General features: G+C 41.1%; 1 protein-coding gene across 2 annotated transcripts in view; it reads right to left on the reverse strand.

Moving 5' to 3' along the window:
* Nucleotides 1-7,864, reverse strand: part of RAVER2 (ribonucleoprotein, PTB binding 2) — a 93,343-nt gene extending 85,479 nt beyond the window's left edge. The window contains exon 1 of one of the 2 annotated variants that reach the window (XM_023210246.2): nucleotides 7,415-7,864. In XM_023210246.2, the coding sequence (XP_023066014.1) occupies nucleotides 7,415-7,663 (249 nt within the window). In that variant the 5' untranslated portion in view covers nucleotides 7,664-7,864. The remainder of the gene's footprint in view (nucleotides 1-7,414) is intronic. The other variant, XM_023210256.2, reaches the window with a different exon arrangement.
* Nucleotides 7,865-13,298: the final 5,434 nt, after the last annotated feature.

Raw genomic sequence — 13,298 nt, forward strand, 5'->3', positions numbered from 1 at the left:
GATATAGTTCGATCAGGGCTCCAGCTCGGCTTCTCTACATTTTCCCCACCAGGTCAGTCCTCCTTTGTGTGTCTGCTCCCTTAATGTCTGTCAGTTGCAGCCAGAGTCATATATCTCTGCATTCATATCCAGTGGAGAGAAAGAGATTCACTTACTTTAACAACCAAACACAAGTCCTAAGTTTCTCTGCTAAGCCAGGCTGAAATAATCACTATGACCAAGGGACTATCATGGACTGATGGGCTTCGGTCCGGGTTATTGCCCATCTTTTAACCAATCCCTCTAGGAAAAGGGAAGAACTGTGTTCTTTCATTTATGTCACCCCTACAGATGGGGATAGAGATTAAACCCACCCAAATCATACAGTTGCTAAAAAAGAGGTAGGTCTTCAAGGGGAAATCTGGGTGCGACTAGGATAGGCAAAAGGAAGAAAAGCGACTGAGTAGGCAACAGAATCAGGACCCCAGCAAGTAACAGAAGACATACTCGGAAATTAATTGGGGAGAACTTTTAAAAGAGACTATCTACAAAGATTTGAAGAAATCTTAGGCTACCAACATTCTTGTACTCCTCCTGGGCCCAAGGAGACAAGAAGAATGGTTATGATAACCAGGAGAGCTGGGCTGTATGGAGGGAGCCACTGGATAGAAACTCACCTTTAAAGAGGAAGCAGCCAACCCACAGTCACCTGTGAATAAATGCTGGGTCAATAAATGCTCCACTCTTGCTCTCCTGAATCCTCTGATCTCCCACTAGTGGCTCTGGCCAAGTGCAACCACAAAACAGAGGATAAGAGAGCCTTGTTGGTGCAATCCACAGTACAGGTTAGCCTCCCTGGATAAGGAGGGGGTGAGAAGGGTGGAGAATAGATCTAGAAGAGCAAATGGAAGCTATTCAGCACAACAACCAAGGGCTATCCTGCACATAATAATCAGCCAAAATATACAGTACTGCATAGGCAAATGTTCTAGTGATCTGATCTTCCGACTTCTCACTTATTACCCCTCTCAGTTCATACTATCCTCTTAGAGTCAGGCAATTATGTAATTAGGCAAACAAAATACAAACAGCCGAGATACATGATAAGCAATTTTAGAATTTAAAAATTTGTGAATAATTTTATTTACATTTTAATATTCCTTGGTTTGCCTGTTTTAGCTGAGCAAGGAAAGCTAAGCATAAAGCTTTTTAAAAAATTAAATTACATTCAAAATAAAAAATAAATTAAAAAATAAAGTAAACATTTTTAAAAAATCAAGGCTGGGCTTGGTAGCACAGGATCTGAGGCCAAGAGCTTGAGGCCACAGTGCAGTGTGCTATGATTGTGCCTGTGAATATGTGAATAGCCACTGCACTCCATCCTGGGCAACATAGCAACACCCCGTATCTAAAAACAAAAAACAAAACCTTTTTGTCCACAAGGAAAGAAGAATAAGTGCAAACAGAAGAATCAAGAGACAAAACTCAGGTAGTCAGTAATAGGAACCCGTTTTGCAGTAACAGCCTTTGATCAGAGTTGACTTCATTTAAAGCTGGAGCTTTGTTAGACGTTGTCGTACTACTTATTGTAATCTTACACTTCATAAACAATCATAACTTAAATAGAGGATAACATCCTAACCTGAAAACTAAATACTATCTACCATATTCTATGTGAAAATATGTCACAAGTTCAGAAAAGAATTTCTAAGCATAACCCAGTCATTAACTGGGAAATGAGCTATAGATTACATGAGATTTCTTTGGAATGGCTGTTAACACAGCATTTTGATGCTAACCACAAAGTATTCCTTCTCTTCTTGAATGTGTTTTCATAGCAGAGAACAGCATTTCTGAAACACTTTTCAAGAATTTCTTCCAAAACTAGAAACTCAAGGAGGCAGTGGTGTCCCAGAAATTTAGAAGTACATTTCCCTAATAGCTTTCAGTGTTCTTGTTACATTGAGAATAGGATAACAAAACACATGAAAAAGAAGTAGAACCCATAATTCAATTGTTTAATTACATTAGAGAAGAAAATATAATAGATAATTTTTGCATAGTATACACTAAGAAAAGTAACTTTTGGGGGTAAGCAACGGCATTTTTATTTTAAAGAAAGAATACTTTCAAAACGAAAACACCCCAATATTGTCAGGAAAAAAGTAGAGAATAATAGCCCTATTTTTAAAAGAGGTAATAATTACCGAATATATTGTTAGAGAAAACAAAGTACATTTTTAAATCCCACAGTTAAAGGACATAATATATGTAAGATAATTCTATTGTTCTTATACTGATGTAAAAAACAAACAGAAATACTTAGTTTTTAAAAATAAGATTATGACCAGCCTAGGCAACATAGAGAGACTGTTTCTCTACAAAAAATTAAAAAACACTAGCTGGACACAGTGGTGCATGCCTATGGTCCCAGCTTCTCAGATGGCTGAGATGGGAGGATCACTTGAGCCCAGGAGTTAAGGCGGCAGTGAGCTATGATCGCACCACTGCACTCCAGCCTCGGAGACAGAGTGATCTTGCTCTCTCGTCAAAAAAAAAAAAAAAGAAAAAAGAAAAAGAAAAGAAAAAGAAAGAGCAGAAAAAAAATTAATTACGAAAAAAGATTAACTAGAGTTTCTTACATCTGGTGGTTTGTGATTTTAAAAAGTGCTTGCTTGGTAATATTATGATTTCAAATGGATCTCTGTGAATTCACCATCAAGCTTCTCAAATTAACTATCATATTAGAGTACTTTGAAATGTAAGTTTATAATATCCAAAGTGAGACAATAGCATGTTTTGTTTCCTCTATTACTGATCCCGAATGTTGGCCCTAAGCACTTCACATCGTCTTCTAATTACACAATAGAATCTCTTCCAGATTTTAGGGTAAACAATATGACAAAAACAAAACACATGGACACACATAAGACCTGTAAGAAAAAAAACCTAAGTGAACACAAATAGTCTAAGAAGCAAATGCCCCTGTTTTCTCCATTTTGAAATCCCAATGACAATGATATTGAAACAGAACCAGGTTAACCATAATACAATTTACAGAAATACAATAACACATATATTAGAAAAAATATTAAAACATTACCTTAATTAATCAAAATTCTAAATTCAGTTGCAAAAGACCAGACACACACATATACAATGGCTATGAATAGGAACCAGTGTTTGCAACATCACTATTGACTATAAATGATTCATTAAAAATAATTACATTATTCACTATAAATTACTCACTATAAACACATTCCAAAACACTAACAAAGACATAAGTATAAATATTCAAATCACAGTGGCATGAGGTACTTGGGGATCTAGGTAGGTTGATAAAGGTGGAATAGAATCCATTGCAGGACTGGCCGGGCGTGGTGGCTCATGCCTGTAATCTCAGCACTTTGGGAGGCTGAGGCAGGCGGATTACCTGAGATCAGGCACTCAAGATCAGCCTGGCCAACATGGTGAAACCCCGTCTCTACTAAAAGTACAAAAATTAGCCACGCGTGGTGCACACACCTGTAATCCCAGCTACTCGGGAGGCTAAGGCAGAAGAATTGCTTGAACCCAGGAGGCGGAGGTTGCAGTGAGCCGAGATCACACCACTGCACTGCAGCCTGGGTGACAGAGCGAGAATCTATCTCAAAAAACAAACAAACAAGCAAACAAAAAATGCAATGCAAGACTAATCAGAAACGAACAGAATCCAATGCAGGACTAATCAGAAATGAGACTGATAGCTGGGTGCAGTGGCTCACACCTGTGGTCCCAGCACTTTGGGAGGCAAACACAGGAAGATCACTTGAGTCCAGGAGGTCAAGACCAGCCTAGGCAACATAGAGAGACCATGTCTCCACAAAAATTTTTTAAAAAATTAGCCAGGCATGGTGGCATATGCCTGTAGTCCAGCTACTTGAGAGGCTGAGGTGGGAGAATCACTTCAGCCTGGAAGGTCAAGGCTGCAGTGAGCAGTGATCATTCCACTGCACTCCAGTCCAGGTGGCAGAGCAAGTCCCTGTCTCAAAAAAAATAAATAAAAACTAAAAAGGAATGAGACTGGAAATGTAGGCAGGGGCCAAGTCACAAAAAGCCTAAAAGTCTTAAACTGCTGTCCTATCATTTCATGCTTTTCAAACTGAGATCTGAGTACTCCATGGTAATACAGAAATATGGAAAATCAAAGGTTAAATATAGTACATTTTCCATGTCAAGTTTATGAAAAAAATTTGGGAGTTAAATGCTGTTTTTATGTTAAATCCAATGTTACTAATAGAACATAAAATTAATATAAAATTTTCAGACAGAATACAAAACTTCAAAGCAATTTCAGTCTTGCAACAGTCTAGTTCAGATTCACTGTTCTTTACTGTTGAGGACAATTTGAGAAGTTTTTTTTATGAGCAGGAGAGTGACATGATCAGATTTGTGCTTTGGGAGTATCCCTCAAGTGAAGCAGCATGCAGAAGGAGCTAAAATGTAAGAAACAGGACAGTAATGAAGGTAGGTGACAAACTGAAAAGTTGTAACAGTGAACAAGAGATGAAAAGGACTTGAACCAGAGCTGAGGCTGTGAAAACAAAGAGGGCCAAGAAGATTCCAGAAAGCTTAGGCAGACCAGACAGGGTTTGACTGAATGCACAATAATTATTCAGTGAGAAAGCTTTTGAGAACTTAATATAAAGGTGTTCAGTTTTTTTAGAGCCAGTACTTCTATAAGGTATTTGATAAAATACCTCTAAAAGCTTCCAGTTAAAAGTAATACTTTCAGCGTGCCTTTTAATTATAGGAACTATAAAGTTGTGGGATGCTATTATAAATCTGCTATACAAAAAATAAAACAAAATTTGAGATTTATGAAAACTACATTTAATAAAGAAAATACCCATATATTTCCAAGGGTAAGAAAAAATTATTGGGTTTCTACTAGTAAGTTATTAATCAGTATTTTCTAGAAACATAAATACACAGTTTGAGAACTAGAGTTATGAATGTCTTTGATCCTTAAAGTGATATTCTAAAATAAAGAAATGAGGCCAGGCACAGTGGCTCACACCTATAATCTCAGCACTTTGGGAGGCCGAGGTGGGCAGATCACCTGAGGTCAGGAGTTCAAGACCAGCCTGGCCAACATGGCGAAACCACATCTCTACTAAAAAATATAAAAATTAGCCAGGCGTGGTGGCAGGCTTACGTAATCCCAGCTACTCGGGAGGCTGAGGCAGGGAGAATCACTTGAACCTGGGAGGCAGAGGTTGCAGTGAGCTGAGGTCGCACCACTGCACTCCAGTCTGGGTGACAGAGCGAGACTATGTCTCAGAAAAAAGAAAAAAAGAAAGAAATGAATGAATCAACACAGACTCTTCTGGAACAGAACAAGAACTTAGTATTTCAAAGATATCTGATTACTTAATGATTGAACAAAAGCCCTATTAGCCATTTCATAAGGATAAATACGTAGTTTTAGCACAGGTGATTTTATGTAGGCCTTACTGGCAAAAAGACACAAAATAAAGTTAAACTTTCATTAGTAAGTTGACAGTAAAACGCAGTCATAAGGAAAAGCAGACATTATAATTAAGGGAAATTGTTAAAACACAAAATACAAAAAAAATTCATGCAGAACAAATTCATGAAAATATTAGTTTAAGAAAAAGTAGATGAAATCTCAAAAATACAAATCCCAGTGTAATTATCAGAAAGCATCTATCACTAATTAAAACTGTTCCTTTTATTAGACCCTTTGATATATTTTTCATGTCTATTGCGAAGAGAAATGAGAAAGATACCAACAGCAAAGCAAGAATAGACAGAACGTCTTGAATTTGGGGTCTAAATATTTTTAGAATTAATGCAAGGAATTGTGATAACAAAAACAGCTGACATTCTACAAAGACATTGAGATACTTCTCTATTTCTCTTCTCCTAGACTGTCTATACAAAGAGCTGCTATTTTTTAAATTTGTTTTTTTAAAAAATGCCATCTGCTTCTTCCAAGCCTCCTCCTTCCTGAGCTCCCTTGCAGTCCTCTATTTGTATGGGCAGGGGAGGCTGCTTCCAAGAAATCAGTCCACTGCAGGTGTCCTTAACAGGTAGTATCACAAAACATTACCTGACAGATGGGAAGTGGACCATGGCGGAATGGAAAGAGTTGAAAGACAGATGAGATAAACAATATTGACAGACATTGCATTTTGAAACAAAATACCCCCTCATGCCTACAGGTTACAAGGTTATATGTTCATATTTATTGTGAAGGGCTAAGTAAGGTCTCATTACATAGTAATGGGGCATTGGTCTCATTATTTTATAAGTCACATGGAAGAACTGCCATGCAATTGTCAATAGCCAGCCCTCTTGCAATTTCATGCATCCTGTTACAGGAGGAACTACACAAGTTAGCCCAAATCCGCAACTACCAGGATAGCCCACCACACACAGTGCAATATATAAATTCAGATTATGTGTGAAACATGTGTGAACATCCAGACAGCAAAGAAATCCCGAAGAATCAAAGAAATGATTTCATGTTTTTGGTAAAATAAAATATGCATAGGAAAGGAGAAAAGGACAACATCCCAGGATAACAATGGTTATCTTTAGGTATCAGAAATATGGGTAATTTCTGTGTTTCCCCTTTGTGCTTCTCTGTTTTTCCTAGCTTTCCTACAATGCGCATGCAGCTTTTGAAATCAGGGAGAAAAAAAAAAAAGTTAAATAGATGCAGAGTTTCTAATCTTAAAAGCAACAGTTAATCTGGATTAAAGACACAGAGTAGCTATCTTTAAATCTCATCCAAGTTACTGAGGAACAAATCCTCCAGTACTGTACTTGGCATAGCAGGAGGCGGCTTCAAGGCTCCAAGGAGCGCAGCAATAACTCTATTCTGGGGCCTTAGCAAACTGAGGAGACAGAGTTGTTTCATAGAAACTTGGTCAAGTGCTGCTGCAACAGCAGCGAAACTCACTCCCAGCTCTCTCGTGCCCCTGCTCCCCTGTGGCACTTCCAAGCCCCGGGGACTCTACGCGGGAGCCCCCGCTCCTCTCAAGGTGCTCCCGAAGCTTCGGCCCCCCCTACCCACCCCCAGTAAAATGTGCGCTCCACAACTCACCTCCACTCTCCTCCTTCTCCTACTCCTCTACGGGCCGTAGGAGAAGGAAAGAGCGGGCCGAACTTGGAGGCAGCAGCCCCTGATTCCCGTGACCTCGGAGAAGCCGCTTCGCCTCTCAGAGCCTCAGTTTCCCAATCTGCCCCCCTCCCTGGCAGGGCGTCTGCAGGCTAGAAACCCCAAGAGTTCCGTCAAACCTAGGGAGCCGACCACTCCCCAGGACCGCTCTGAGGCGCCCCGGATCCCAGCCTGGACACGGAGCGCCGCCCCGCCGCCCCACCGCCCCCCCGGGACGCGTCGCCCCCAGCACCGTCCCGGTACCTGGCAGTTACTGTCCTGGGGCAGGTTTTTCACCAGGATTTTCCTGCGGTTGCTCAGCTCCCGCCGCATCCGCAGCAGCCGCGCGGCGACCTCCTCAGGGGGCAGCGCGGCGGGCGCCGGGTCCGGGGCGCCCTCGTGCGCTTCGGCTGAGGGGCCCTGCCCGCGCAGTCCCGGCCCCGGCCCCGGCCCCGCCGCGCTGCCCAGGCCCGCGCCCCCCTCGCCGCCGCCGTCTCCCGCCGCCGCCGCCATCTTCCCGGGCGCCCCGCGGCTTTGGACTCCTCGGAGGCTCCAGGGGAAGCGGAGAGAGAAAGCGGGAGGAGGCTCGGGCGAGGGCGAGGCGGGCAGAGGCCGCAGAGTGGGCCCAACCGCGGGGAAGAGGGGCGGCGGGAGGAGGGAGGAGGGAGTAGAGAGAGGCGGTGCCGCAGCCAGCAGCCGGCTGGCGGAGAGAGGAAACCTGAGGCGCCGAGGAGGAGCCCGAGAACCACCTCGCGGGAACCTCCCCCGCCGGCCCCCGGCCCCGGCGTACAGGCGCGCCCCCGCCCCGCCTCTCGCTGGTCAGCCGGCGGGGCCGGGCGCCGCCACCAGGACACCTGTGCGGGCGCGGACGGGCAGGCGGGCTCCCGCTCTCCGTGAGGCCTTCGTGAACGCCCAAGGTCGAGCTCTGGGGGTTGTGGCCCCTTTGCGGTGGCTTCGCCGGGCGACTCAGCCCCAGGCGCCTGTCCCCGGGTGGCCCCCCACGTGATGCCGCAGCTCTCCCCCGGTTCCCCTCGAAACTCCCGCGCTGGGGCGGCCGGGGGATTGCGGGGACGGCGGGCGCGAACTCGGGCTTCCCACACCCGGGGTGGGGCTGAAGGGGTGGCAGGAGGGCGCCTCCCGCAGCCCGGCTGGCTCCCGACGGAAAACCCTTCTGCTGCGTTCAAGATGAGCATATTTGGCAAAGTTTGAGTTTCCAATGAGATTTTCTGGGGAGTAAAAAGAGGGACATTGTGGGAGAAATTTTATGTGTTTGGTTAAACCTGATCGTAATGTATTTTGCTAGCAGTGTATGAGAAAGCCTGTGCCCTTCACCTGTCCCTCTGTCCCTGTCATGCAGTTCCTAAAATCTAAAACCTGAGTAGTTGCGTCTGCAACATAGAAAGTGATGCTGAAACAAAAACTAGAATGGAAAAGGAGCTGTGGCAGAGGAGCTGGAGAATACTCTGCTTGGAACGTTATTTTAATTGAAACTTGGAGGGAGAGTTGCAGTGTAGAACTATACTTAGTCAAACGGATGTCATCAGATCAAAAAATCCAGCAGCTTTTGGCACTAGCCCAAATGACCATCAGCGAAGGCGACCATGCATCTTCATTGTGTAGCATACAAGTACATTAGCAAAAAAAAAAAAAAGACTTTAACACTAATTTAAAAAATAAAAAATAAATAAATAAAAACAAGATGTTTTAAATATTTTTTTAATACTACACATTCAGTCCTTACCATGTGCTCCGCCCAACCACGCATTTCTAAATGCTTTACATATACGTATTTACTTACTCTTCATGATCATTCAGTTACGTAGGTTTTGTTTTCCTCACTTTACACGTGAGGAAATGGGATCTGTTCTGATTAATTCCAAAGCCCAATGTTCTAAATAGCATAAAATAATTAACCTGTAATCCGTCCACCCAAAAATAATGGCTGCTAATACTTGTATCATTAAAATGATATTCTGCAGTACACTCTTTTATACCACCACTATTCCTGATAACCAAAGGGTAGAAACAACCCAAATGTCCATTTATTGGTGAACAGAGAAGCAAAATGTGGGATATACATATATGCAATGAAATATTTTTAGGCATAAAAAGGAATTAAGGACCCCTACAAGGTGGACGAATCTCCAAAGCATTAAATGCAAGAAGCCAGAGACAAAAGGTCATACATTGTATGATACCATGCGTATAAAATATCAGAATGGGTAGATTCATAGAGTGGAACACAGATTGGTGTTTACTAAGGGCTGGAAGAGAAGGTAATGGGCGCAAACATCCTTATGGAATGATGAAAATCTAGTTTTGGAACTAGACAGAGGTGGCAGTAGCCCAATAATGTGAACGTACTAAATAGTCACTGAACTATTCACTTTTAAAATATTAATTTCATTATGTGACTATTACTGCATAAAAATGTTTTTGAAAGATATTCTGTAGTTTACAGCTCTGTTTTCTGGTTTTTACAGTATGTCTCCTAAATCCCTTTATATGCCAATATATTTGAATACCATGGTTTTTATGACTGCATATTATTCTATTGAATTAGAAAATTCACTTATTTCTCTTATTTCCTAGTATTAGCCATGTTTATCTATCGTAAACAGCACTCAGTTTAACCCTCTATGCATATTTGAAGATCATTATTTTTCCATAGAATGAAGAACTAGAAGCAAAATTTCTGTATCAAAGAGTAAACATATTTAAAGATTTTTAGATGTTTCCAAACTACCTCAATTTTACCTATCACAAGCATTGTATGATAGCACTTATTTCTCTGCTTGCATCCGTGATATTCTAATATCAAAGGAATGTATCATTTTGCTTTTAATTTGTATTCCTTTGATTTTAAAAGGTATACATTTTAAACTCCAATAAAGCCCTACTTTGTAGAGCTGACAGACTTTGAAAAGTACATTCTTTTTTATTTTATTTTATTTTATATTTTTATTATTTATTTATTTATTTTTTTGAGATGGAGTCTCGCTATGTCGCCCAGGCTGGAGTGCAGTGGCGCGATCTCGGCTCACTACAAGCTCCGCCTCCCGGGTTCACGCCATTCTCCTGCCTCAGCCTCCCGAGTAGCTGGGACTACAGGCGCACGCCACCACGCCCGGCTAATTTTTTGTATTTTTTTTTTCAGTAGAGACGGGGTTTCACTGTGTTAGCCAGGATGGTCTCGATCTCCTGACCTCCTGATCCGCCCGCCTCGGCCTCACAAAGTGCTGGGATTACAGGCGTGAGCCACGGCGCCCGGCCGAAAAGTACATTCTTTAAAGAAGCATGAATAGCCTTAGCATAGGCTGTAACCTTGTGTCATTCATTATGTTTCACAACGTATATATTCCAAATGAATAACACCTCCTTGACATTTATTAAATGTCCCTATGTGCTAGATAATACATATATAAAGGCACTAAGAAGACAGAAATAGTAAAATAATGCTCCTGTACAATAGGGGCTAAGTCTCACTGAGAAAAAATTATGCAATGATTATAATTAAATATAATAAACATGCAAACGGATAGTGGTCTGAATCTAACTTTAGTGATTGCTTTTGCTCCAAACGTCTTCCAAAGTGCTTTTTTTTTTTTCCTCAGACGGAGTCTTGCTCTGTCGCCCAAGCTGGAGTGCAGTGGCCTGGTCTTGGCTCACTGCAACCTCCGCCTCCTGAGTTCAAGCAATTCTCCTGCCTTAGGCTCCCGAGTAGCTGGAACTACAAGCATGTGCCACCACGCCCAGCTAATTTTTTGTATTTTTTGTAGAGTCGAAGTTTCACCGTGTTAGCCAGGATGGTCTCGATCTCCTGACCTCATGATCTGCCCGCCTCAGCCTCCCCAAGTGCTGGGATTACAGGTGTGAGCCACCGCGTTCAGCCCCAAAGTACTTTTTTTGGAATTGACTTTATAATCTATGGCAAGTTATTCTGCATAGTTTCTGTGGTAGCAAATAGTCACCTCTTAGAGATGGGTTTAATTTTTGGAAATAATTAAATGTTATTTGAGGTTAAGTCTGGTGAATGAATCAGGTGTTGATTATGTTTTGGGGGTTATGATAATGTAATTGCAGCTTTGGTCCCAATGGGGACATGATTACAATGTTATCAAGTTCTTAAACCAATTTTATTAAGTGACTACTTGGAATTGATCCCACTCCTTGTGCAATATTGCTATGTCGTATAGGGTAGTGGCTTTCAAACTTTTTTGACCCAATCTAGTGGGAAATATATGCCACAGTGGGAAATATATTTTATGTCACAATTCAGTAAACACACACACACAATCGAAATGAAGATTTCACAAAACATCACGCCCCTACATCATGTAGCACATTCTAGTATTTCCTATTCTGTTCTATTCTATTCTAATCCATTTTTAAATTGCTTGAATTACACAGTTGATTTTGCATATCACTAATGAGTCCTTACTCACATTTTGATAAACACTGCCCTAGATTTCAAATCAAGTATGTTTTACATTTGCTCAATTGTTTTCAAGGAATTAGGGGAAATGGCAGAATCTACTGGTTAAAAATAATTTAAAACTGAATTAATTGCTATTGCCACAGAAAAGAAATGGATGGAAACTGCAAAGACTTTGGAATGCCACTGTAATTCCAAAGACTTCCTCGCATTCCAGGCTTAGCCTGACTCTTTAAATAGCTGCTTCCATGGCATACTAAAGGAACACTCTAATCTGAGCTTGAAGTGGAATATAATTATCAAGCGGCAATATATTTACCAATACCCACAGGTAATTATCATGATCTATATAATGACTGTGTTCTTAAAATATGAGCCCTATGCTAGCTTTAGCCTTTATTTTTTAAAATATTGGTGGTAATTTTTGTGTATTTTTAAAGTTCTGCAATTGAGGAAAACGCTAGATGTTTACTAAGTCTCAGTTGAATAATAATAGTAATAACAGCTTCTTGTATCCAAACTCTTATGCTTATATGTTATGATAATATGATGAAAATAACTATGTGAAAAGACCTTGTAAACTATAAACAGTATACATTATTCATTTAGCAGTATTTGTTGAATGTCTATAATGTTCCAGACACTGTACAACAACACACCGGATTTGATTGATTTTTATTCAGGAGTGGACTTTTCCCTGAAGAAAGTAATTGCAACTCTGTAATTGTAAATTCCGTGTCATAAATGCTGTGAATAAAGTACTCTTGGTAGCACAGAAAGGCATTCAATTTTGACTTAGAGGAAGCCATTATGAGGAGCTAGGTCTTAAGGACAAGTAGGAGTTTTCTAGATGAAATGGGGCAAGTACTGAAACAGGAAACAGAAAGAGGCCCAAAGGCCTCAAAGGGACTGGTAGGTCTGTGGAAGAATAAGTTTGGTGTTTATGAAGACTATACTTCTTTTGGGAGAGTAGCAGGAAATAAACGAGAAAGGTAGAAGATGTCATTCCAGTTTAAAGAAGTTGATTCCATTTTAAGTCAATACTTCAGTATGGCATAAAAGGCAGTCAAATAGAGAACAAGAACATTAGAGGCTTTGTGGCAGGGAAGTGACATGATAAGATTTAGCACTTTAAAATGTAATTCTGACAATCAAGACAATGAATTTATTGGTTCTTATGTTAGGGAGACCAGTTAGAAATCTTTTGAAACACAGTAGAAACATTCAAGGGCTTATACTGGCATAGAATAATAATAATAACAGCAATTAAGTATATAGAGCTTTACGTAGGTTAGCTAAGCTTTTATTCATTCCCTTTTTCTTTGTATTATTTCATTTAAAACCTGTGATGTAATTTCACAACCAACCTGTGATGTTGCTAGTATGTACCTATTTACCAATGAGGAATCAAAGGCAGAGAAGGTCAGGAGCCTTGTTCAAAGTCACACAGCAGGCAGGGGCCCCAGGGTTCCAATGCAAATCCATCTGCTTTTGGAGCCCAGGTGTGTAACCTTGTGTAACTGTAGCCAGAGAAGGAGCTGGATCTGTGAGACTTTTCTGAGAAAAACACATAGAGCAAAGAAGCATCAGAATATAGTGACGAGAGAGCAGGATCTAGAGTCACACTACCTGAATTCAATTTTGTGTAACTGGAACAACAATTAGGTTGGTGCACAAGTAATTGTGGTTTTTGCCAAATGGCAAAAACCACAT

Source organism: Piliocolobus tephrosceles, chromosome 1, assembly GCF_002776525.5.
Source record: "Piliocolobus tephrosceles isolate RC106 chromosome 1, ASM277652v3, whole genome shotgun sequence".
Taxonomy (NCBI): domain Eukaryota; kingdom Metazoa; phylum Chordata; class Mammalia; order Primates; family Cercopithecidae; genus Piliocolobus; species Piliocolobus tephrosceles.